This window comes from Ictalurus punctatus, chromosome 28 (genome assembly GCF_001660625.3).
Source record: "Ictalurus punctatus breed USDA103 chromosome 28, Coco_2.0, whole genome shotgun sequence".
NCBI lineage: Eukaryota > Metazoa > Chordata > Actinopteri > Siluriformes > Ictaluridae > Ictalurus > Ictalurus punctatus.
This window is the reverse complement of record NC_030443.2, coordinates 17,729,868-17,757,035: the sequence shown is the minus strand read 5'-3', so window position 1 is coordinate 17,757,035 and position 27,168 is coordinate 17,729,868. Positions and strand designations below refer to the sequence as shown.

Sequence of the window (27,168 nt, the reverse complement as noted above, 5' to 3'; positions counted from 1 at the left end):
TCTCTCCGTCTGATTGGTCAACAAACCCGAACCTTGGCCGAACATCGCTCGAGTATGGTGTGCATCCACGACGGACCACATGGATCTCGGCGCGACTGGATGTTTTGAAGTTAATTATAAGCAAATATCCTCCAGCGTTCACTCCTGAAAACAAAGTGTGCCTGGGATGGCTTGACGATTACTTCCAAGATGCAATTCAGACCAGCTGTGAAGTTTTCAGAAGGAGGGGTTTCTCATACACTCCCCTTTATCCCCCTGAACAATACAGAGCAGTACACGCAGGTTCTCCTTTTCTTCAGAGTGAAGAATTTGTTAGTAAATTAAGATAAAAGAAACCTTGAGACCTTGACCTCCGGTAGCGTTTTCCTCAACTGTCTGAATGTCAGACCTGCTAACTAGGGTTTGGCCAAACGACAATGTAATATTAATATCGGGATAAATGGTGTCACAATACGCTTTACTGAGATATTCTGAATGCCGTGGTTACTCTTTTTTTTTTTTCTTTTTTTTTTAATTACTGGAAGCAGCTGATTTAATAATAATAATAATAATAAAAGTTGTTTTTCTAGCACAAACATCTCATTCCCAATGGAATCAACTATCTAAGACTAGTAATGAGCAGCCACTTGGTTTTTGGAGTTTGTCCGTATCCTCAGAAAAACTTTTCATGAAGGTTCAATGTGCCAAATGGATAACAAATGACTTAATTTTGAAATAAGAATTGGTATAGATGTTCCAGAGAGGCACAGAAATCGGGGGTTTGAGCTAGGTCAGTCACTGAGAGCACACTGAGAGCTCGAGATCCTCAAGAGGAATCTTGTGCCTGATTTTCTGCTCTAAACTGCTAATTCAGGAACAGCTGCAAGAGCTGGCAGCAAAGCAGGCCATGGATTAAAGCGCGGGGGGGGGGGGGGGGGGGGGGCACTTGCTTTCTGTTTACAACCTAAACAAATCACGAGCAGGTAACAAGGGTACTGGGGTCATCCACCTCAGTCTCACTTCAACTCCATCTTTAAAACAAAAGTCCAGCGCGCGGCTCGTGTTTATTTTCCTACGATCGATGTCATTCGAATGTAGGAAATAATAAACGATCTCATAAGCTTTTTCGAATGTGGCTACCCGCCTAATGCTCTCAAAATACGAGCTCACCCGAGGTTCTTCAGGGTTCTACTAATCCTGTGACATCCCCCCCCCCCCCCCCCTTTAACTGCACAAATAGTCTCCCAGGGAGTGCACATTCTTGGTTTGTCTATACAAATCTGTTTATTTTCTCTGAATGTGCTGGATAAACTGTGATTTGTTTCTTCTTCTTTTTTTTTTTTTCGTGTTTTTTTTTTTTCTTTCGTTTTCCTCGAGACAAACAGGAAAGGTGCTTGCCAGCTAGCGCAACATCTGTGAGACATTTGCAGGGAGACCTGTGTGAGGTTTGCTTTACCATCACGACACAAGAGACCCAGCTTAGAGCCTTCCATGTGAGGTAATGCTCTTTGAAAACCTCAGAGCCAAAACTCCAGACGCAAATCTCCTTGCTTCCCTCATATCTCTCGGTTAACCGCTAAAGACTCAAAAGACTAGCTGGAAACAAAATTATGCATACTATATCCAAAAATTCATGCAGGTGCAGCTTCTCCAGAAGGGGTTTCTCTGAACATTTTTACCCGCTAGACCAGCATTTTTCAACCCTGATCCTGCAACCAAGTCAAGGAAACCACTAAATATGAAGGCCAGACAGAACCATTACCAGGAACAAAATTTCACCGAGGTCCGCATTGCAGAATTATACAACGTCGATTCTTCATTTTTTAATTTCTGTTACTGTATCTTTCCATTCTTCAGTTTATGTAAGAATGTAAAGATAACGTAACCGAAATCAAAAAAGGAAGAATGGATGTTCCTTAATAAACTGTTCCATCTCCAGACTGCTTCATTTTATTGAGTTACAGTGAACTGATTGCATATTACAGAACAATAGAGATCCTCCCATTAGTAAATCATCTGTTTTGATGTAGTTATTGTAGAGTATAGAACTGAAATGTCCATGGTTTTGTATATTGTACCAAAAATAAATATGAAAGAAATTAGAAAATGTTCATTTAGTATTTTTAGCCAAATTTTTGGACTATTTTTCGGCTGAAAATTTTCAGTGGTATACTATCCCACATATAGAACATATTTGTACACTGAACCATTTTATTTCACGTTAATAAACTCATAAATATTCAAGCGAAGGTGCATCTTTCAAGCAGGAAAATCAAGATGAGAGATTAGTAATGCGATATTGGGGGAAAGGGTGGGGCTTTCAGTTAGCATCAGAGAGTCAACTATCAATCATTCTAGATCCATATGTCGATCTACTGTTTTTATTGAGGGGAGGGGTACAAGACTGCTCTTTTTGCACATCTTAGAGCGATAACTCATACCAGCGTTCTCCAGAGTTAAAATACAGAGCCCTAACACAAAGTGTGTAAAGGTTGGCAGGTCTGAGTTGGCGAAAAGGAAATGAGACTGATGTCTAAAATGGGCTAACTGTGCCATAACTCGTGGCTTCTCCTCATCTGACAAGCCAAAGCCATGGCTGCCTCACATGCCACTGTGGGTGCACGAGCAGAATGTGCGGTCTGCCCATGGCTTCCCGAGAGCGTTCCATAAGCGAACCACCTCCACTTAACATAAATGACATTCTCCTCGGCCCTTCCAGAGTTGCTGGCCACGCTCCCCCAAAACCTGAAGTGTTAACAGCCAAGCGTGTAAATGGAGGTTGCCTTTTAGAGCCTAGGCTCTTATGGGAAAACCAGATGCTCCTTTTAATGATAATTGAAACAAGAGAAGCTTTTGTGGTATGGCAAAGTCACCATTGTACTTTTCTCAGTTACTGAGTGTTCCTGCTATGATGTAGAGCTTAGCGTTCACTGTACATGAAGACTAAGGAAGTGGCACATTATCTCCAGCTGTACAAGGAAACCTGCTGCGAGCTACAGTTCTGGAAGTGGAGACAAACAGGATCGCTGATCACTGCTTACATTTCTAGACACTGTGCTCAGACAGCTGTGCACGTTTACCCACAAACGGCCAGTGTTTCTGCAAGTTTCTACATTGAATAGTTGATCGAAGGCCAAGGTTAACTGATTAAACAGGTGTGGATCCCGATTGGTTGGAACGAAAACCTGTAGGCACACGGGCTCCATTTGAAGATAAGATTGGACGTGGGATTTTAGCCTGGTTAACTGGTTAGCTGATTCATCAGCCCGCCAAACTTCAACACTGACAATGGGAAATGAGTTCTCACTTTGATTATCATCCACGTCAGTCTCGGTCTCATCACTTGAGCTAAATGTCTTCCGCAGCATTTAAACCGACACCTCATCATTACCTCTTCACTCCACTGATCTCTGTTCATGCTAACATCCTTGAGGATATAATCACTGTTTCATTCATTCATTTCACTCATGTGCTGTTGACAAATTTTATAAGGTCATTTAAACATTTGGAACATGTCATCCCCTGGGTGTAAGCGCTCTTCTTTGTTTTGATGATGACGTGACGTGCAAGGAGCATCATAGACATTCTGAGACATCTCTGACTGCAAACTGAGTTGAATACAAATATATCCTATGGCACATTTGATCAAATCATGAGGTTTTCAACATTTTTTACCCAGACTGCATTTGTTAAACTAGCTTCTTAACCAAAACAGACAGACACCAAGGCAAGTTTAGAAACTAGACTAAATAAAAAGGTTGTTTTGGAGAAATATTAATCGTGCTTTCTTAAACTAGAGATATCAAAGCATATCATTGGCAGAAAAACATCTGACGGGTTTTCCAAGACTGCCAGAGACACGAATGTCCCAAATGTTATGTACTGTATATGGACGTGCATAGCTTGTATCATATATACTTAACATATATTTTTGGCACCTCTGTAACACAACAAGCACCGCCTCAAATTTGCATACTTGTACTTTCTCTTTAAGTGTCCAGACCATGTAAACTACCTCAGCCAGTCTCTATTAGCTCCAGCAAAGCAATCACACAGGCAGCCTTTGAAACACTTCAGTGAACTTCCGCACAAACACGAGACGGTCCAGAGCCACCAGAAACACAGAGGGCTGGCAAAACTGCTATCCCACACAGACTAACACGCCCTCAAGAGCATAGCTGAAATCCATTATCGTAAAGTGACTTTGCAATGAAATGAGCTATTACTAATGTGACCTTTTAGCCAGTAGGCCATGCAAAAAAGCTCTGTGCGAGCTCCGTGAGCGCTCCGTGTGCATGTATTTGCATGGAGAGCCGTGCTCTCAGGCCTGTCGTTATTGTGCTGCATGGCCTCCTGAGTCTTGCATCAGTGCACAGTGGGTAGTAGGGGCTCTGGAGAGATAACCTATTGAAACCCTAGCGCTCCACTATGCTAAGACATGCTTGTTGTTAACCTGAGAGCAGTATGAGGTGCTGTCAAAATCCCCTCCAGGCCTACCTCAGCTAAAAGCAGCATCCCTGTGGTACAGCTCTGTGAACAGGATGTTCTGTTCAAGCACTTGAAGACATATTGCTTAGGAAGGACTATGTGTCCTATCGCAGCTCGGCCATGTTTGGGATGTGGGGCTACCTTAATTAACCTCACACTGCATGCACTGGTGAGCATAAGAAGAGAAAGAGAGTAATAAATCACTTTGATTATTTTGTGCCACCGGTAATTTTTGTACATAATTACATGAGCAGTGTGATGTAAAAATATCATTAACGCTATCTAATGCGATCTTAGCTGCTGTGCTTTATCATGGCAATGCCTGAAAAACTTGGAAATTGATTGCAAGCAGTCATGGATGCTAAATATCACATAGATTTCACAGGATTACGGTTTGTAATGACTTTGTTATACTTTAGAAGTCAGGACTTCTCTCAATATAATAATAATCAGTAACGTAAAGTGCATTTCCCTTGATTTCAATATTGAAGGCTTGATCCGGATGATTTATTTTGCAAAAAAAAAGTCCAAAAATGTATTTCAGTTGACACCGGTACACCCACTGTCATCTTAATCTCGATCATCAGGCCTAATTCCGGATCCTGGTTGGAATTTAAACAGATGTAATCGATATCTAAGAAGTATGGCCTTTGACATTTAATTCATAAATCGCCGGTCCTGCTTATGCATTAATAAATAAATAAATAAATAAATAAATAAATAAATAAATAAATCAGGCTAATGGTGACTCTGAAATCAGGATAGATACATTTTGGTTTCCCCAGAAATTCCCCATTTGATCAGATCCTGGTCAGGGACATGGTGGATCCTGGGAACAGTGGGCATGAGGTGGGACCACACCCCTAGATGGGATGCCAGTCTATCACAGGGCAGAGTAGTTATGCCACCAACTGGCATGTTTATAGGAGGTAGGAGGAAATCAGAGAACCCACCCGAGGAAACCCACAGCGACATGGGCAAATCATGTGAAACTCCGCACATACAGAAAGCCAAGCTCAGGTTCGAAATGGGGACCCTGGAGCTCTCATCAAGCAATGTTACACCCTGTACCTCGTCCCAGCTCCAGATTCCAGGGTTTGATTCTGAGCTCCGGTTACTGTGCAAAATTCTCCCCATATCCATGTGGGTTTCCACAGAGTTCTCTGGTTTGCTTCCACCTCCCAAAACATCCCATTAGGTTATCCGACTGGCTATTCTAGTTTGCATTTAGATGCAGATGCCTGTGTGGGATGCTCTGCCATGGACATCCATCTAGGGTATATTCCTGCCTTGCACCCAGAATTACCTGGATAGGTCCTGGATCCACCACCAGCCTGAGCAGGATAAAATGCTGAACACTAAACACTCTGTATTATGCTTTCTCTTTCTTTGACATCCACAGAATTTCTAAAGAGACTCCACTTCTTAAACAGGTGAAGAAAAAACTGGAATGACTTGCCCAAAAAAAGGAGAACAATTTCATCACGATCCTGTAAAACTGATGAAATCAGGCATGAAAAAACAGGGGCAGATACATTAACCAGCGGACGGGATATCAGCCTTGGCGCTGGACAATGCTGGATTTGGCCAAAGCTCCAGCAGTCCTGCTGTTCTGCATGGTGGCTGTCTGTATATTTATATACCCAAGTACACGACTCGCTCACCGCGTGGCCTGGGAATCGAACCAGCCGAGCAGGCTTCTCCAGCTCACGAGCAGCGGCCGTGCAGATTTTTCTGGAAGTGTTCTGCACGAACCTGCTGCCGCGTGCTGTTTTCTTGACCATGCTCCAGCCCAGATGCACTCCACCGAATGCTGACATGCTGCAAAGTCGAAATTGGGATAAGTTGAGGATCAATTTCACTTCGAGGAGCAGGTCAAAACAACAAACGTGTAAAAGTCAGTAAAGTGCTGGTGGGTTGCTGATGAGCCAGGCCAAGAACATTTCTGCCCAGCCCACACAGATAGAAAATACAGAGCAGCAAAGACATCCTGTTCTTTCTACGTATGAGATACGCACACAGGCTGATGGTGGGGGTTTTAACTAGTGGGTGGGTAGGTGGGTGTTCTCACATATGGCTCTCACAACGATGAAAATCTGCTCGTTTGACCTAAAAGGCTGTGTGTTCTTCATGGTGGATAGCAGCCGTGGCTGCAGGCCTGTTGGCATCTTCGACGTAGACACAGTCCCTTCCCACCTCACTCCATCTTCCATGGGTTCCTTTCAAGCATCCGGACTGATCCCTATCAACTAACTTCATTCCCCGTGGGGGGAGCTGGCCCAACACGACCTTTGAAGCAGCAGAGCCTGCACAGAATCTTCTGATTGTAAGGACGCAACAAATGAAGGAAGACCACAATAACAACAAAACAATGACAAGCATGTACCTTATTGTTGAGGAGACGGTGCAGGCACCTTGATCATCAACAGGCCCGGATAAAGCAAGGCAAGGCAGGGATGTGTTTACTGTTTACAGCTACTTCTAAAGAGATAGAACTCACGCACTGTCTGTTTGATGCCTGGACGGGATAATGATGAGATTTGCCAAAGATATGCCATTCCAAAGCTAGAGCAAGTCTCGATCATGTACAAGGCACTCAGAAGTAAATATGGAACTTTGCAGGGATGATCCAAGATATCCATTTCTCATCAACCAACTGTCTGGATTTGGTTTGGTTTGACTGATGAGGTTTTCATTGTAAAAAAAAATAATAATAATAATGTGATTAAGTCTGAAGGACGCAAGAAAACAGAGAAACCCCAAGACAACTCTGACCTGACATACACGCTCAGGTTTAAAGGAAGTTTAAAGGAATTTGAGATAGAATTCTCTGGAATGAATATTCACTGTACCATAAACCACAAAGGACAGAAGACCTTGCATGAAACAGCTGGTGGAAAAAAAAGAAAAAACAGAAGCATGAGTGGGGGTTTTCAGAAGCACTTCAAATGCCGAATTCTCTCAATTCATCCATCGAGTGCTTACGGGGCTGACGGCTTCCATATGCACTGTATCATTCGGCTTTGAATGGCCTCATCCGTCTCCATTCTGTGTGATCTTGATCTTTTCCAGCTAAAGCCACCCAGTCTGACCTTGGCTGTAATGGGGCCGGGTCATCGTGCACAAGGCCCGATTGACACAGAGGTCGGTGTGTAATTTTTGAAAGACAGGTTTACGGTCTTCTGGACTCTGGAGATGTTATCGTCAGTCTTACAAGCAGGAAAGAGATGACTTCTTCATGCCAAGCATGAGTTTCACTAAAAGAATGTCCATCACAGCAATGCCAATGTCTGTCTGCGCACAGCGACAAAGGACAGTGAATGCCGTGTATGCCGTGGCCATCTTTACCAGCAAGAAAAGTGTCCATGTAAAAATAATTCGATGCCATTACATTTAAATAAAGTGAAAACAAAAGCAACTCTACCCAAAACAAGGGCAATAAATCCAAAACAATGCTAATCACCCAGCAGCACTTTGCACCACAAAACGTAAGTGTCTGCTTTATGTGCACTCTTGGCACAAAAATTTCATTTTTAGGGATTGATAGTACAGTACATAATCTTTTTGGGTTGCACAGGTGACTTTGTAGGTGAACAGGTAAACAACTCCATCTATTTTATTTTGAATAATTTCATGAGGCCCCTTAAGCTTTCTGAAACCCTGGCCTGAACTTTAGAACATCCGTATCAAATGTATCGGTGATAAAAACAGGTTCTACCTTGGTGATCGCAGGGTATCCCGATGCCACCTCAGCTGGGCAGTATAGCCTTTGCTCATGGGACGTCTCCACCGTAGTGGCCCACTGATCCAGGAAACCGCTCGGGGTGTACAGACCACAGTCCCTTACACTGGTCTCCCGTTCAAAGTCCTCACAAACTCCATCACCATCGTAGTAGTAGCATGTACTGGGTTCGCCTGTTAGAGACAGAATGGCATGTAAAGATCGTGTGTTACTATTTATTGTGTCCAAGTGACACAAAAAAGCCACACTGGTGTAAAGTGGGACAGAATACGTCGGTTAAGGTTCCATGCATGTTGATAAACACTTTGTATAAAGATGGCCATTACTTTAGTGAGGCGCTAATAAGATAAACCGCGGCAGCTAATTCGTTTGAATGAAAAATTCAGGAATGCTATTTTTTTTTTTTTAAACGAAAAAAAAAAATCCCAGCGATGTCTGAACTTTCTGTAAGTGAGGTAGAACGTATTCAAACTTAAGAGACACTTTGCGACTGCTAAGTACGTTTTCATTCTCCGCACTCCAGCAGGAGGAAAGTCCATAACATTAGTCTGAACCCAGCGACACAGGGGAAAAAAGCGGCAAGGAAGAGTATCTGCCAAAGATTATCAGTAGGTACTTTTAAAGAAAAACAAAGATTTTCTGGTGTTATCCCCATCTTATTTTTTTTTCCCTCTCTCCGGGAGAATGGGAGGAAGAGGATAGCAAACATACGTGTCCTTGCTGCCAGGTCAGAGCGGATTGGTTTTGGACGACAAAAAAATGAGATGAATTTTGCGAAGAAAGGAGAGTCCTGCTGCGGCGGCCAAGGTGGGGGGAAAAGGATTCGCGAGAGTAATGGGATATGATGAATTTGTCAGATTAGGGGTCTATCGTATTTATTTTTTAAGGAGATAGGGAGGAGGAGCCGAGATGTACAGACAGATAGAGTGAGAGAATGAGACAGAGAATGAGACAGAGAAAGAGAAGAGAGAGAGAGAGAGAGATGTCTTTTCCAGACACCGGAGTCTCCGTCATTCTCAGTCGTCTTCCTGCTTCCTTATGCATCTCTTGCTCTATTGTTTCTTATTCCTCACTTCCTCCTGTTCCAGTGTCTCCATCACTCACGTCCATATTCTCTCCATCCTATCCCTCTCAATCAATCTTTCTCCACTGTGTCCTCCCTCCGCTGCATCCTTCTCATCTCACACTCCCTCCTTCTTCATCCTGCTCTTTCTATCCATCCCATCCCCCCACACCCCCACCCCATCCTGCTTCCCAGAGTCAGGGGTTCCAGTAAGGGGGACAGAGAAGTGCCTTGCCAAGTTGGCCTCTACGCAAATTCCAATGCTCCCCTCAGCCTAGCTCTGGAGATGTTGAAACGTGGGGCTGCCTAAGGGGGCATACACACACACACACACACACACACACACACACACACACTCTGCTTATTGCAGTTAGGAAGAAAACACACACTGTGTCAGAAGTGCAACATGCTTTGCTAGCTACATGATTCACCAACATCTTTTAGTGTCGGTGCTAATCTGGTACAAATTTAGCTTTGTGTTAGCTAGCTTGCTAGCAAACATAGCCATTGCTTTTCATTTCACAATAAATGCACGTCTACAAGTTTTACTAAAAAAATACAGTAAAGTATAGCTAGCTTGATATTTCTGCTAGTTACAGGTAAAGCTAAAGTTAGCTAAGCTAGCTAAGGTGCCACTTATCTAACTTTTAATATCCTTAGTGCAGGCTAGTTTAGCAAATTCCGGAAAACTATTCTATTGTGTTTTAGGCTAAACACGAGTCATGGCCAGAGGTCTTATTTACTGTAGTTTGCAGAAGGATAACTAAGATATATGATACATCTGCTACCTACATTTAAGGAAGTAATGTTAATGTTAACTGTGTAACTAGTCTAGGTATAGTCGTTCTCTACATGAATCGTTGTCTTTGGTTTTAATTACAATCAAACGATTTATTGTAAGATTAGTTTGTTAACAGACATTGCTAGAGGTTTCATTTACAGAAGTCCCTTGGGGTTAAGCTAGCTAGTTTAACTAATACTGGCAAAATTATTTTTACCCACTCGTTAGCAGACACAGATAGTTTTATTTGTGAAGTACAGGATAGTTAGCTTGATATATCTGTTAGCTAATGATGGATTTGTAATAATAATAATAATAATAATAATAATGGCTAGCGAAACACTTATATAATGTTTTAGACTAAACACTTTGCTGCTCAACCTAGGAAGTGAAAATCAACACTAGTGGTGTTGTCATCATCGATTTTAACTTAAAATACTGCAACTAAAGTCCAGGCAGGCAGACAGACACAGTGTCAGGAAGACACAGACAGACAGACAGATGGGCAGATGTGAAGTCTACAAACAATTCAAGCCATCACACAGATGTGAGTTATTCCACCGAAAGTATGCAGACAGAGGGAAATAACAGGTACCATGATAGCTGTATGAGAACAGATCAAGAGAACTCCACAAGCTCTAAATAAAAGTGACATGTGGCTGGTGACAGGAGGTCAGGACCGCTTTAGATGTCTGCCAGTGTTTCTAGCGTCCATGCTTGTTGGAATCAGATTCCCTGAGGAAAATGCCTCGGAATATGCCGATGCCTACGATCACGTGTAACGTCACCCTTATCTTGTGCCGTTTCGACGAAAAACATGTTAATTTCATGTTCACAAGCATGTTGCACATGACTTCCATATGTTCAGAGCTGCAGACTCGATGTGACACAAGTTTCCTTGGGCCATAACCAAAGAGGAGCGGAAAAGCCTCCTTTATGCATAAAGCAAAGACTCAGACAAGGTGCCAAAGCATCCGTTCTGAATTTGTTGTCCTGCTCTTTTGAATAAAATGTCTTCCAGACGTGATTGGGATGTCGCATTGCTTGAGAATTCTTGGAGGAAAGTAACAAAAATGTGTGTTGGATTATTTAACCATTTCACATTGCACATGATTACGATCAGGTTCCAAGGTGTAACAGTACGTTCACACCAGCAATTGACAAATCACTCATGTCACATGTAGTTTTTTAAACAGTAGTAGTTATATATATATATATATATATATATATATATATATATATATATATATATATATATACAGTAGCTTCTAAAGATTTTATAACGTGTTAAAATCAGTGCGAAAATTGGTTGATTTAAATGTATTTGTCTTTGTGATGTCTCTGCACACGTTTAATGAGAGGTCCTCTATGACAAGATGAAACCGCACATCATTTTTTTCAAACAGTAAATTGGAACTAACTGCGGGTAGGTACTAAATTTGTGAGTGCGGAACCTGAAAAGCGCTGGACCAAAAGCACCATAGGATTAGTCCAAAAATCATTCAAGCCGAAAGATTTTTCCTAAATGTTTTTAACTTAATTTGAATAGAATCGAGAAAATTCAGATTTCACTTGTCGTGCTGTCATTTTGTTGCTTGCTGCTGTTGCTGAAATCGCAACTTCGTATTGTGGTTTTCTTAATTTTACAATAGATCCCTCCTCTGTGTGAAATATTCGTCGATGTTGCATGGGAACAGGTCTGTGTGTCCATCCGGGACTTCTTGACTACAATTTCGTCATATTATCTATGCTATTTGTTGCGTAGATGCTAGATGTATTATCAGTGTCTGTTAGCGCATGTATCCTAAATGGGGCAGTAACAGTCTCCTCAAAGCATGTTTAGTCATGAGTAGGTCAAATATCTAAACATTGAATGCAACAATGCCACAGCAATTCTTTCCTAACGATCAGAGTGATGCTAGCCAATCGTGCTTTCTGTTAGCTCATGAATATAGAAGTTAGTGCTCTCCTCTAAGCGTGCTGATCTGATCTGTAAGGTTGCATAACCAGCACTTTATGTGTCCTAGAGAAATAACGTTTTTTTCCCTCACCATTAGAAGTTAGAAGGGTGTTAGAAGGGTGAACTATTGGGACTTAAGACAGATTTCCGTTGCTTTGTGTACTCACCTACACAGTTGAAAAACGGCTCTTTCCTACATTGACTTGAGCAGCCATCCCCATTTATGGTGTTCTTATCATCGCACTGCTCTCCTTGGGACCTGGGGGCCAAAATAGAATAGGAATTAATACAAAGCAGCATGCATGTGATCATCATTAAGGTTTGGACGGACTCCTGCTAGATGATAATGGTGAAACTGAAGATGCGTCGCATAAACACACCTCTGGACGATCCCATCTCCACAGTATGGTGCTCCAAGACGGTGGGATAAAGGAGGAGACGGTTCGCTATCTCCCCATCTGGTGATGGTCTGAACCTGGTAGGTGTACATCACACCATGCATCACATCCCTAAACACCAAAAAGTGAAATAAGATCAAAAGAAGAGTTAGAGTTAGGTTGAAAACACGCTAAAGAGTAACGATTGATCACTTCAAAGCAACCCCAACGTTTTGGTAACTTCCTTGACCCAAAGGGCGTATTATCAGGACGTAGTAGCGAAAAAAAAAAAAATACAAATGTTTATTCAGACTGTACCACTACTAATGTTTCTCATGCCTCATGCACTCTTAATGAAGATTTTTCAACACAAAGTTTTATTTCTTGGCTGCATTTCTGGTTGGCTCGAGTGCCTTCTTAACCTCCTTAAAAATTCATGACCCCAAAATCCCATTACGGGCCCGATGTAAACGAGCCTGTAATTCTCTAATCCTAGGTCAGCTTTGTTGTAAACCATCATAATTTGATTCTACTTTCGCAAGCCATCACTCGAGGGTTCCAACCAGGCATTACAATTAGCGTGCATATGGATTTCGACTTCGGGCCTCTCAGAGCTCATCTGCATTCAGTTATGCTTGCTGATATGAAATGCAAGCTGCGGAGGGAGTGAATGGAATTGATCCAGGAGCTGCACTTAAAACAGATCTCAGGCTCTGTAGACTTAAATGACTGAAGAGCGAAATGAGGCAATGACATCCTCCTTTGGACTCAGTCACCTTCTTCAGCGCCCGTATCCAAGGGAATCGGAGTTCACCCGGCCAATGGGTTTATTACTCCTCTACATTTGGGAAGACGTTATCAGTACATTAAGTCTAGTACAAGCCTGAGTATCTATTCTAGTGCTATCAGTGCCTTGTGCTGATGTCTAGATGTCTAGACGTTTACTTTATTACAGTTTAAACTTCCTCACACAGAGTTGCCAAATATTTTAGGTATATCTGTTAGGCATATATATATATATATATATATATATATATATATATATATATATATATATATATATATATATATATATATATTAGTATATAATTTTTGACCTTTGTATGGACTTTGGTTTTGCATATTGTTCATCATACTGGTTGCCAAGTAATCTATAAAACAAATCCTCTGATTTTGCTTTGTTTACATTTACTTTTTAGTTATGTATATTAATATAAAATACAAAACATCATGTAAAAGATAAAACATATGGAACATTTTTTTTTACAGCAAAATGTGACTATTCGAATGAATAATGTGAATAATAAAGCACTTTATTAAGCAATAAAATAACTGACAGTCTCTATTGCCTATTTGAAGTCGTTTAGGGGAAAGAAAAAAAAAAAAAAACGATTTTAGCTGCCAAAGGCTAAGAACTAGCACATTGATTAAATCTGCTATGCCAGGGGTTGTCAACTGGCAGACCGCTCTGGATGCAGACCCAGCAAAGTATTTCAGCGGATCAAGCCGCGTGCTAAATAAATACTGAAGCAGAACCGATCGATGGTTGAAAAACAGATCATAGTTCATCAACCCCTGCTTTTGCATGCATTTATGCAAATTATGTTAATTATTTTAATGAATGTAGCTCAATTGTATGCACAGACTTTCATCAATTTTATTTCACTTAGTCTCTTTGGTCTGATTAGTGAAGCGATGACATGGCTTGTCCAAAATGTTCTTCCAAAACTTGATGAGGGAAACAGAATGCTTAAAGATGAATGGACAGAGAAATTCAAACAGACGTCTCGTCGGTTCAGAGAGCAAGGTGTTAGTCAAAAACGGTAACGTGACGTGCCACTGCAAAATATTTCTACCCATAAACTAATGACTAATGGTTAAAAAATTGTCATCACACAGCCATGTTAGTCAAGGAATTTTATGCAAACGGAACCCTTTGCGGTAGATTTATTCCTCTCATTAAACAACAATACTCTATATATGAAATTGTTATACATTTTGCCTAGTCACTTCTTCACCTTCCTAGATATTGATTATGACTCGGCACATACAGGATGTCTGGAATCAGATGGCCTGAACCACATGCCACATGGACTGAACCGAACGACACAGCTATGGAGGGTTCCCTCTGCTCCCTGCAGCTGTACCACATTGAAACTGATACAGCGCTGGGAACTGAACACAGCGGGCTAACGTTTTTGATGTTGGTGCGAGTAAGCACGTCTCTTTTAGTGTTCCACTGCATTCACTCAGACACAAACAAATAGCTGGCGTGCAGTCACGGCCCGGGTTTCCACAAAACAGTAACCCAATACACGCTACGCGGGCCAAAAAACAAGACACGCACCGGGAGAGAAAACATCCAGGCCATATAGCTGAACAGCTGAACGTCGGTTGTTTGCGTGTGTTTCAATAGTCTGAGACACTGGACTTGCAAACAAGTGAAAGGAACGCTACAGGTAAACAGGCCAGGGAGAGAGAGAGAGAGAGAGAGAGAGAGAGAGAGAGAGAGAGAGAGAGAGAGAGAGAGAAAGTGTGTGTAGATGTGGTGAGAAGAAATATTGACAGAGGCACATGCTGGGCTTGAATAGCAGGTCATATACAGACCATCAAGTAGTATTAATTTCTGAACAGATCCTCCTTCCCACACACACACACACACACACACACACACACACACACACACACACACACATATATACACAAACAAAAGCACACATGCCAACCACCCACAAAGCTACACACAGACAGAAGGCTTCTCCAACATCAACTCTGTAGTCCTGAAGTCCACACATCTATAAAACAACACGTTCAGGCGGCCGCATACACAGACACACACACACACACACACATCAGCTTGTAATAAAAGAATGAATGAGAGAAGGGAAGGGGAAAAAAACATACAAAGGCCTCATTATTTGCATTTGCGTTGGCTGGCTTCCCCAGAGGGAACACAAGCCCTTCTCTCTGCTGATTAACAAAAACGAGGCGGCCAAATTAGTGGAGCGTTCGGGCACGGCGGCTGCCGTTGCAAACACGGGAGGTTCAGGCGAGGCCAAGATTTTCGCGCTGCCGTCAGCACAGTTATAAGGTGCCTGGTCTAATGGGCAGGGAAGCAGTAACTTTTAATAAGAGGCTAAACAAATCATTCAAATTAGCACTTAAGATGAATGGCGAGGGCTGGAGTTTTATGCGGCTGTTTGCGTTTGTGCCCGAGCCAAGTGTGAGGCCGAGGAGGTAAAATCACTAAAGCACACACACACACGCACACACACACACACACACCAGTGAAAGTTCCATAAAATCAAAGAAGAATGCACAAAAAAAGAGAATTCACAAGACATTCTCATGCACACACACACACACACGTATTCAAATATACACACAAAATGCCCAGCAGGAAGCTGTGTGTTCAAATGTGTCAGTGGATTAATTGCAGGATACTTGTTTGATCACTTTAGAATGTGGTGTGTGTGTGTGTATATATATATATCTCCATCCATCCATCCATCTTCTATACCGCTTATCCTTTTCAGGGTCACGGGGAACCTGGAGCCTATCCCAGGGAGCATCGGGCACAAGGCGGGCACTGTATTAGTCAAATTTGCATTATAATATGATACACAAAGAAGCAACAATATTATCGACTTCAAACTTGTGAGTCAATCGAACGGGGGACGAAGTGACAGCCCGGTGCGACAGGAATACGGAGAAAGAAAGCTCCAAAGTGAGTATGAACAGACATTTCACTACCCTAGCCAAGACTCGGTTTTGCCGCACCGCTTGATCTGAATACACAAGGACGTTTGCTGCAGCGTGTCTCGGGTTCCTCGTGCAAAATGAACACAGGATCGAAAATCAGACGCGTGTTTGCACACACGCAATCACAGCACATCCTATATGGACCTTACAAACAAGGGCATCAAATCTGAATAGAAAAAGTCATTTTCTCTAAACAGGTGCACTCATTGAAAAACAATGGTTGGATCTAGAACCCTATCATGTTGTTCCATTTGTCTTTCTTGATAAACCCAACAAGAACCTCGAAAGAACCCCACAACCAAGGCTTTCCTTAGCAAGGTAAAACCCTTCACCTTTTCACAACCCCATTTTCAAGAGTGTAGAACTTCCCGTTTCCAACTGTGAAGTCAACGGATGAGGGTTTGGATCAAGGCTGCTTCGATGGTTCTCTGAGTTCGTCGAAAAAAAGTTCAATCTAGTACCATAAGTCTCTCAATTCTTAAAGGTATTACGTAGAACCTTTTGACAGAGGGCTTCCCAGCCACAAGTTCAATCATTTTAGAAACTGATTATCATTAGTCTTTAAAAACAAACAAAGTTGAAAACCTTTTTTTTTATTACTCTAAAAGTGTATTTAAAAAATTTATTTAAAAAAAAAAGGTCTCCACGTTCCACTGTGATGTACATGTGAAGTTAATAGGTGATGTTTCTGGGCCTTGCTAAATGTTCCAACAGTGACTATTTGAGCTCTTAAAAAGCCTTATAAGGTGCTTTTGCTGTGCCTCTGGGGGAACACTGAAAGGTATGATGTAGAACACTGGAACAGAGAGTTTTCCAGTCACAGAAACCCTAGAATCATTAATCATCCAAATAAAAAAGAACCTTTCCTGAGAGTGTTTCTGAAAGTGTGGTAGTCCTACGATTGGACCTTAGAACCATCTGGTCTACCACAGAACCTTAAGTGCCAATTTGCCACTGCTTTAACAAAATTAAGAGTGTAGAACGATGGTTATCGTGTTCTATTGTCACGGAAACATGTGAAGATAATGGATCGGGGTTCAGGGCCTTGCTCATGGTTGCAGTACTAGTTCATTGCACTCTTAAAAAGAATTCAATCTAGTTCCTGAAAGGTTCTTGAGTTTGTACCTCTTGGGAAACACTGAAAGGAACAGAGGCTTTCTCAGTGACTAGAAAGATAGAATGACCGATCATCTAAAGAACCCATGAGGAACCCTTCTGTAGTAGTCGTGGGATCGGACCTTACAACCAGTACAACAGACAGCAGGTCTAGTACAAACTGTTAAACTGCTGATCTAGAGCTACATTTGACAAATCTGAGCATAGTTTTGACAGCATGGTTCGAGGCAAACTTGAGCTGTCTTCTCAAATGGCACCTTCACTCAAGCGAGAACACATGATGGACGACCAAAACCTGGCGAGACATAAGAGTGACCAAACAAATAAACCATATGCTAAGATGCACTTTTCCATCGACACATCTCTCTGTCGCATTCTGGAAACACACACATTTACAATACTCTCTCAACGCTGTCTTCTCGAGCCTCTGAAAGCAAGCATACTTTACCAAATTAGAACCAAGTCTCTGGATCTCATTCAGTCTCCAGTGCTCTGAGTGGTATGAAAACCTCTGGATTTTCATAGCATTCCTCAGACCAGAACCGCGCTCTGCGTGAGGTTTCCTTCACACTATCTGCCAAGAACAACAGGACGACGAGGAAGCATCCTTGGCACGTTTTTGAAAAAAAAAAAAAAAAATAGAAAAGAAAACAGAAAAAATGGTAGGCAGTCAGGAAACAAAAACATTTTTCAAATAGTATCAAATAGAAGCTAGCTATGCCTTGGGCCTTGAGGCAGGAAGAACTCTTTTGTCGTGTTTAACATGGAAACTTTCTTCGATTTTCAATGATTTCTTGAAACCCTTTTGGATCAACAAAGCTAATGTACTGATCAGGAATGACTTCCAATATTACCAGTCTCAGAGGCCAGAGTTGAATGTTTACCCTGGTTTGGCACACTTATTTAAATTCATCAGCTAATTACCAAGACTTTCATGCACTTAACTGCATGTAGTAGAGCTGGTCAAACACGAAATCCTCCTGCGGACCTGCATTTGAACACCCCGAGATCCATGCACATTGAGAGCTGCTCACACCAATTCGCATGTACGAACATCTACTGCACTCTCTAAACCAAACATCGGGTGAGGCTTGAATGTTATGATCCTCCCTGCACTCAGCTAAACTTCTATAAGGAGAGGATTTGATTTAAAACTTAACCACTTCATTACAAAAAGATCTAAAACGTTCTTCAAAGTGGGTTGATGGGTAAAAAACCCATAGTGCATGTGGTTCTACCTAACAGAGATGCTAATTACAAGAACACCGAGCCAGATGTTCATGGTCCGTTCATGGTGTAAGGTCTAGGTGCTTGTTTTTGTTTTTTTTTGTTTTTGTGAGGATCACTGCATTTGATCAGGCAAAACACTTGATTCTGAAAGTCTTACAAATACCATGAAGCTAAAATCGGTGGTGCAACTGTCTAATCATTCTGCCGAGGTGACAAGGTCATACCTTGTTCGGATGTCCAACGGAGGCCAGAAGTCCATATAGTGTAGAGGGACCATAACTGGCCATTAGATGGTAAGGATGGTTTTCATAACTCCTATGACATCACATGAGCAGCAGAAAGATATGGTGGCTTCATATGTTAAAGTATGCATGTGTTAGCTCGCATGCTATATTGGAAACCTGGCTAGTTGGTGGCAATTACCATCATATAAACATGGAGAAAACTGGGTTAAAATAAGAAAGGAAACTTGAACGAATCCAGCCATAGTCCGGGAGACATCTGAGAATATGTAAGTAACCTAACTTCGTTCTCTTGTTGCAAAAGCTTCTGCTACAGGAAGGACATCATTTTTTTCATTTACAGCCTACATTAGTGAAAGAAGAGGGGATGAGGGTCATGGTGGCTTAGTGGTTATTTGCCTCGCATCTCTGGGGTTGGGGATTTGAATCCCCCTTCCACCTTGAATCCCACTTCCACCCCTTTCCACCCTGCGGAGCTTGCCTGTTCTCCCCATACTTCAGGGAAGAATATGTGTGTGATTGTACCCTGCGATGGGTTGGCACCCCCTCCAGGGTGTCCTTGTCCTCCGAGTCTCCTTGTATAGGCTCCAAGCTCCCTCGCAATCCTGTGTAGGATAAGCAGTATAGAAAATGGATGAATGGATTAGTAAAAGGTAGAGGATAGATGTGGGTCATTCAGTCCGTTCCCCCGGGGGAACCCTATCCATCAGTATAATATAACATTTATGGAAGGGAAGGAGTCTCCACTGGCAGGGCTCGGTAACAGTCCAATTTAAAGTTGTACCTTTAAGTTTTCCGACACTGGAAAATCTTCAGGAAATGTGAGTTTATACTTTTTGGTTTCTTGGTGATATGACAAGCCGCATTTATTTATTGTTTTTGTCTTATTAACTTCAAGATAGAGAAAAAAGAGAGGCTGGTTTATATTACAGATTATAGCTGCTGTAATGTAAGCGATAACAGGAAGTAACTTGTTCGTTGCAGACGCACCACAACATTAACATCGCAACGAAACCTGGATAAAAAGTACACCGTTTGCTCTTCTTTAATAAAATAACGTTTTAAAAATGATTTATGATTGTTGGAAATCGCTGGGATATATAAGCGGGATAAAATACTTTGGCACATGCTGTTATGGTAAAATAATCAGCTTTAGGCTTTCACTCTACTCCATCGCTGATTATTTTCCTATAACAGCGACCAACACCCCCCCACCACCACCACCACCACCACCCCCCAACCCCGCCCACTCGCCACTCCAAAATATTATATCTTAGGTGTCGTCTGAAACTGGCGATCAAAAAACAACACAGAAAAACATCTTTATGTACCGTATCATTCGAGGATAACTTTGAAGAGCTTTGCAGACCCCCAAATTTCCCAGTCTCTGACTTCTCCGAAGGCTTCGAAGGTGTTAAAATCTTTAAGCACGCCATCTTTTGTCTACCGCTCAACACCCGCACCATACGGATTCATTTGCATTCTATTAGCGGACGCTTTCTGTCACACGCTCAAGAGCTCCGGAGTGGAGGACTCGATGATGTGTCAAATGATGTCACTTAAGCCAAGCCATTTCACAGGCACTAATGACAAGTCCATGCACTTAAGGCATAAATACACACTGATGACATGGCATGAAATGAGGTAATATGTCATCGTAAACATGATAGCAGCCCATCGTTCAAACGCTGGCAATGCTTTAGGTGTGATGGTACAATGTGTTTGCACCTATGACTCATGAGTGAATGGAGCACTTACTGTGCTTCAGTTGGAGTAATGCTTGAGAGACAAATAAAAAGGAACATGAGAGAGAGAGAGAGAGAGAGAGAGAGAGAGCGAGAGAGAGAGAGAGAGCGGTGCAAAAATGCTTGAAATCGTTTGAGAGTCGGAAAGGACTCTGTAGAGGAAATGGAGATGAAGATGGATTTGCCATTTCCTGTTATGACTATTCCATATGGAAAATACGGTTCTCCATGTGTAAAGTGTACACTTATATACACAACCTTCTTTCGTATAATCTGGGTATTTCCTCTGAACCAAGAAAAATCTCCTCTGGGATCACAGGAATAAAAGGATCTCGAGCATGATTGATAATGTGATAGCACTAGATAAACAGAAAATACTTTTCAAGCCGTGGGTTTTTTTGGACATCTGATGCCGCTCTGGATAAAATAACAGAGCTGTACATCTGCACGTCGGAGCAGGGCAACAACAAAAATGCTAGCCATTTCGAGTAATCTCATCCAGTGTGGCTTCTCGAATGAAAACAATAGCGTAGCTGTTTTTAGTAAGCAACGTCAAGGATGAAGGCTTTCTTGGACCGATCGCAAAAAAAAAAAGGGATGGAAATTAGATTTTGACCATTGCAGATGTTGACATAGAATCATTACCTCAATGACAGAGTCAGTTCATATTTCAAAGAACTTCAACAGGTCACTGCTAAATTGCTCGTCGTATTCCCGAAACCGCAGAGGAATGGATGTTCCCAGTTGCAAACAAATTCAACATTTCACGTCGACCTGCTCAGCCATCCGTGATGTACCATAAAGCTGTGAATGTCCCAAGAAAGATAGATTGGCTGCTAGAGGGTTTTCCTTCAACGTGCCTGAGCGCATCAATTTCCAGACAGCAAAGGGGGGATCAACTGGAGTTTCCATGGTGCTGCGCTTTCTCTTGCGTGAACTGGAATTATCGTAGACATCTATTATGTAACACGGGTTATAACCTGACTCGGGCTTAACCCGCTAAGAGTCGCTCTCATCCCCAGCATGCAAGGCCCAGCCACCCATATCTAAAATGAGTTCCAAGTGGAAATCTTTTCTGACAGTTCCTAGAAAGGAGGGTGGAAAGCAAACCCGAGGATCCAGAGACACACCAGATATTGCGATCCTCAGCATCTCCCGTGCTGGAAATGTGGTTTGTGTTAGTATAGGGGGATTAAACAAGGGTGGGCCGATAACGCATGTACGTTTAGACGAAAAAAGGTGAAGATGCATAAAGGCTTTTTTGTGTTAGGGCAGCATGGAGTTCAGGAGCACCGTAACTAGAGCCAAAGCTTTAATCCAAAGTCAATAATATTTTGTGCCGAAATCCTGTTTTTTGGCAACGACGATGAGTCGGAATACAGCGGCTTTCGTAACAGCCAATTATCACAGACATCTTGAAACAGTCAACACTGAGGAGCAGGATTATAAAGTTTACATCGGACGCTGAGATCAGATGAGATAAAACATGACTCCAGAAATAAAATAGTTTCAGGGGAAGGTAGAGAATGGATCACTTTGGAGAAAATTTTTTTTTAAATAAATAAATAAATAAACACGCTATAAACCTCGATGTACTGAAAATGGTAGCCTGGACAACTGTGCAATGATAAACGTTATGTTATGTTAATATTTATGCAGGGAAATCTCAGTCTGGTTGTGCACATACTTCAGTTCATTTTTGGTGAAGTCCATGCCGATTATTAAAATAACCTGCGTCTAGAACACGCCTCTGATGATTCCTGAATACGACGGGGTTTTCGGTAGCATCCAGACCCCTGCCTTTAAACGCAAGCACTTGGCTGAGCCCAGAAAAATCAGGGATAGAAAATGTGGACTAAAGATGTTCGGTTGAATTTAATTAATAACTTCATCCCAAAAAAAATCTGTCTTGTCTTGAGATGAGTAATGTCTCTGATTAAGATGCTGTCTCTGCCAATCTCCTCAGTGACTGTAAAGGGATGATACTAGTAATTAATTACTGCTGTCATAGTAATGAATTTAATATTGGCCTTGAATGGCATTTCATAGTTTTTGTACGTGTGTGTGTGCTAATGACATATCACGGACGCATTAAGCTGTTAGACAGTGACTCTGGACTCAATCCTGCTCCTCACGCAAGCCGATACTGCAGAAGGCCAGAATCGTGAGTAACGGAGACCCACCTCTGTTTTTATCTTGTACTCGTAACTCACACAGCTTCTGAATAGAGCAAACTATTTCTTTTGAGAGCCTACAATGTAACAGTTTTGTCATAAACTTGTCACTTATATCTAATTAACCAAATGCCACTGGGAAAATGAAAGCAGAACTTCTTACCTGTCCAGGTATCTCCGTGCCGAGTCGCTGAGCTCGATGCCTCGCGGAGCGTGACTAAACGACGGTTGGCGCAGGAGTCTGTAACGCAACTCCTCACAATCCTGGCAGAGTGGGCAGTCGGGCTTGGACGTGAGCAAAGTGGCATCGATCTCCAGGTGCTGCTCCATGGTGAAGAACTGCACACCGTAGACCTTCTCCTTTACGTCCAGCTTGACGGTCAGAGGCGTGTCGCAGAACACATCACTGGGACCCAGAGAGAGGTTATGCCCACTTACACAAAGCAATATGATGTTGTGGATAGCAGGAAGAGCCGTCTCCTCTGAAGAACAGAACGTCACCCAGACGGTGAGCGACTCGGGCACAACCGGGTATGCAAATTCCAGCTGCAACATGCAGCCCTGCAGTGGACATTGCGGCGGTACCAGGCCCACCTCCATGCCATTGTGGGGGCTCCAGGTACGAACACTTGGCTCACATACTTGCTCCACATCTGGTGGACCTGAGAGACAAAAGAGACCAACTGGTTGTTTATCCATGTATAACAGTTTCACCTAGCATCCTAACGAAGTCTTTGGTGTGTCTACCTGTAGAAAAGCATCTAACTACTATGTACATACAACAGAGGGTCTCGGATAAAACTAATCCCGAGTGCTCCTTCTCCAGTAGTAATCAGGACTGCCTGCCTGTTGTTTGGAGTTTCTAGATAATAATGAGTATATTCATTCATTCATCTTCGGGAACAACTTTATCCTGGTCAAGCTGGAAGTGGATCTGGAGTTTATCCTGGGAATACTGGACGGGAGGCGGGACTATACTCTGGATGGGCACATGCATACACACACACCAAGGGGCAATTTAGCATAGCTCGTCCAGCTACTGTATGCTTTTAAGAGGTAGGAGGATCCTTGAGAACCCAGAGGAAACCCATGCAGACACAGGGAGAACATGCGAATCTCAGCACCAACAGTAACCCAAAGTCAGGATTGAAAAAGGAACAAGTGGGAACACCACTGCTTATTGCTAGCCATGCCGATTATGTCAAGATCACAAGTGTTAGCACTGGATTATTGAAAATATCAGACTTACTGGACAGATTATTATTATTATTTTTTTAATCTCCACTCTAGCTAACAGGACTCCATTTATCAGCTGCTGTGTTCAAAAATTAAGAAAGGAAAAGTCTTCTTTCCAAATCCATGTCCAGGGGAATTTTGTAGGCTGTGAATGTGTGCGTATCAGTTCCTAAAAGCATAGCTGTGGGAGCATATGTGTGTTTTGATGATCCGGAAAAAATGGTGTAATGCCTTTGATCGTGTGCAGAGCGGAATTTGGCTGAAGTCCGCCAACAAATATTTTCTCTTATTCAGCGAGGGATATTGGGTTGGTTTTACTTAATCACATTTCAGACAAAGAATAATAACTCTGCAATTCCGACTGCGGGATCTGGGGCCATTGTTATTCAAAATATTCTGCTTATCAAACAGATTCTATTCCTGGAGAAAAATGCGGAGTGCGAACCTGTAACGTCCTAAAACTGCTTTAGTCGACGGATCGAATTCATCATGATTTAACGTAAGTCGTTAGAGGGAAATATGTGAGATGCTGAAGTGTTCAGTTTATGAAGAAGTTAGCCGCAAACGTAGCGCGTACAAAGTTTTACACGTACGTGCGGAATTAGGATCGGCTTTAAAGATTAGCAGCGTTCGTTTAGCACGAGCGTATCCGATGGGAGTATAATAGCTCGTACGTGCAGTGAAAAATCTCAAATCACCTGCCGCAAATTGGCCGCGCACCAACTCTCTGCGGCTGAACGGGTTATTTTATGCACAAGGTCACAAAATGCTCTAATAACACGCTGGCTTTGTCGTTTTTTGATTTTTTTTTTTTTTTTTCCTCCCTTTTTTTTTTTTTCTTCTGGTGCACTTTCCCACCATAATGTGCTTCCATCAGCAGAAAACTAGAAAGCAGGGCTGCCCAGTGATGTGGGTGTTTCATCTCAAGGCTCCGGCTACACCTCATGTGCAACAGTCCAGCCATATTTGGAGTGACGTCCACTAGCCTTCATCGAATGGCGCGAGGGAGAAGGGCGAGAACGGTAGACGCTGATGCTTTTCCTTTGTGCAAATCCAAGCTGGCAACAGCGGAACCCATTTGCTAACCTCATTTCTGGGTAGCGCACAAAATTCCAGTGTTTAATCAACTGCGCACTGAATTGGCTTTCCAGGCCACATCTTCGACACTTTTATTATTTTAAGCATGTGTGTGGCCAGCAAAGAGCAATATAGTAAAGCGCAGAATATATAATAATAATAATAATAATAATAATAATAATAATAATAATAATAATAATAATAAAAGATTGATGCTGGGACACTATGAGAGAACTTTGACCAGGAATCTTTCACTTTGTGTGTGTGTGTGTGTGTGTGTGATGGTGTATTTTCCTATTGAAGCATTTACAAACATAATATTGTAATAACTGTAATCGGTGGGTCGTCGTTTCATAAGACGGATGAGTGTCATTTATTATGCAAATTGCTCCAAAGTGGACTAATCGCTCGGTCCTTGAGGCGTTTCAAGTTTAGGTCCGCTTGCTTTTGCAGCAGTAGACCCCATTTTCCAGGTGACCTGCGAATTCCTCCCTGAATCAGTGCCTCGCATTTTCACTTGATTAGCTAATCCCACGGGGCCACAAGCTTGTCTAGGACAGTGCTCGTTCGAGGGAAAAACGAAGTGGGGAAACCACAGTTGGATGGCGTCCAGCTTAATTGCAGTGAATTGAAGGTTGAGCGTTCGTCTGTTCACACCGACCTCCGTGTATCATGTGGGAATAGGACGATGCTAGGAGAAGCGACGGCTGGACGGTATTTGAATGACTAAATAACGAGGGGATGAATAGTGCTCTAGAGCACGTACGCTGCACTCAGGGAGAGCTGGTGGCCTCTCGTTTCCTAGAATCCGTAGACCAACCTGGTGCTGATGTAACAGCTGGTACACTGACTCACTGTCTCAGTCTGACCTTCATGCCCAGAGTCGTCAAATCGATTTATTTATACAACTGCTTTCAAAACTTGACGTTTCTGGAAGGCAAGCGTAAGTGCTGGTTCAGGGGTTGAATTCTAAACAACTGGGATTTTGAGGTGACACTTGATTCGAAAGGCTCCTACAATGGGCCTTCGTAACCTTTTATAACACAGTGCTGTTTTGTTTGAACACAGTGTTTGATTGAATCGACTGGGAAATACGATTCATTCTCCGCCCTGAAGTCTGTAACGCACTATAACGCATTCGTAAGCATTTAATAAAGCACTCGAGGATTTATATACGGCTTATTTCAAAACCCTTGAGGTCAATTTGTTCTTCGGTGTAAGAAAAGACAGGATTCTTCGATTATCCTAAATTTGACGAGTCTTAATTGAGATTGGTGTACTTTCATTTATTTATTTATTCATTTATTTATTTTTTCCGCGTGCTACATGACGGTAGATCTCGTTATTAAGAGCATTAACATTCATAAAGACTCGTGACATATGAAGTGTCCGCTTTGTGTTCTTACATTTTTGTAAGAACCATCAAGAAGCAGCCTTATAACACCCCTACGTCACCTAATGTCATGCCGGACCTATTCACGAGTGTTCGTTTAGCATTTCTACACTAGTTATTAAGCACTATGCATAATTCCTCAGCTTATATAAGCTACCAAGTGAATGATCTTTCATGTCATCAAAGTGGTCATCAGTTATGCATTCATAACACTGTTATGTAGCATGTATATACACTGTTATAAAGTATGTAAAGCATCAAAGACTGCATTATTTAAGAAAGCCCCTATGTCAACTAAATGACAGTAATTAACGGATACTTTCTAGAGCTATTAAAAGCAAATGACCTACTATTTTGTTTTTGTTTTTTTTTTGTACATAAGCCTTTTTATAAACCCTCCAGAAGTGCTTTATAACATGCTTATGAATGTGAGCATTTTATTCAAGCACAAATTGTGAAATCGGAGTGAAATCTGTTCGACGCTACAAAGACGTCTGCACGAGTACGGATAGCGTCGCGTTTTAACGAACCGCAACAGTTCGGAATTGCACAGAAGAGCTGGGAGAGAAAGTGTGAGGTTTCAAACTTAAACCTGTAGAGTGTTAGTTGAAGCATGTGTACGCATGGCACACATTACTAGCCACCTTGTTCTCTGACGTTCAAAGCAGGCTGGGTGATTTATACAATGTCCGGATACAGGTTCCATTAGTCGGGCTCGTTTTTAAGGAGCGACTTTTCCATATGTTTTTTTTTCCTGGAAGTCTCCTATAGTCCAGTCTCCTCGGTAAAAGTCCCCTGGTTTG

The 27,168-nt window shown here is 42.2% G+C and overlaps 1 protein-coding gene across 1 annotated transcript in view; it reads right to left on the bottom strand.

Moving 5' to 3' along the window:
- The window catches only part of pappaa (pregnancy-associated plasma protein A, pappalysin 1a), an 87,019-nt gene that overhangs the window by 39,830 nt on the left and 20,021 nt on the right, over window positions 1-27,168 (bottom strand). The window contains exons 8-11 of the mRNA XM_017460374.3: window positions 22,823-23,321; window positions 12,394-12,522; window positions 12,181-12,272; window positions 8,186-8,382 (exon numbers count right to left, since the gene is read on the bottom strand). Of these exons, the coding sequence (XP_017315863.1) occupies window positions 8,186-8,382; window positions 12,181-12,272; window positions 12,394-12,522; window positions 22,823-23,321 (917 nt within the window). The remainder of the gene's footprint in view (window positions 1-8,185; window positions 8,383-12,180; window positions 12,273-12,393; window positions 12,523-22,822; window positions 23,322-27,168) is intronic.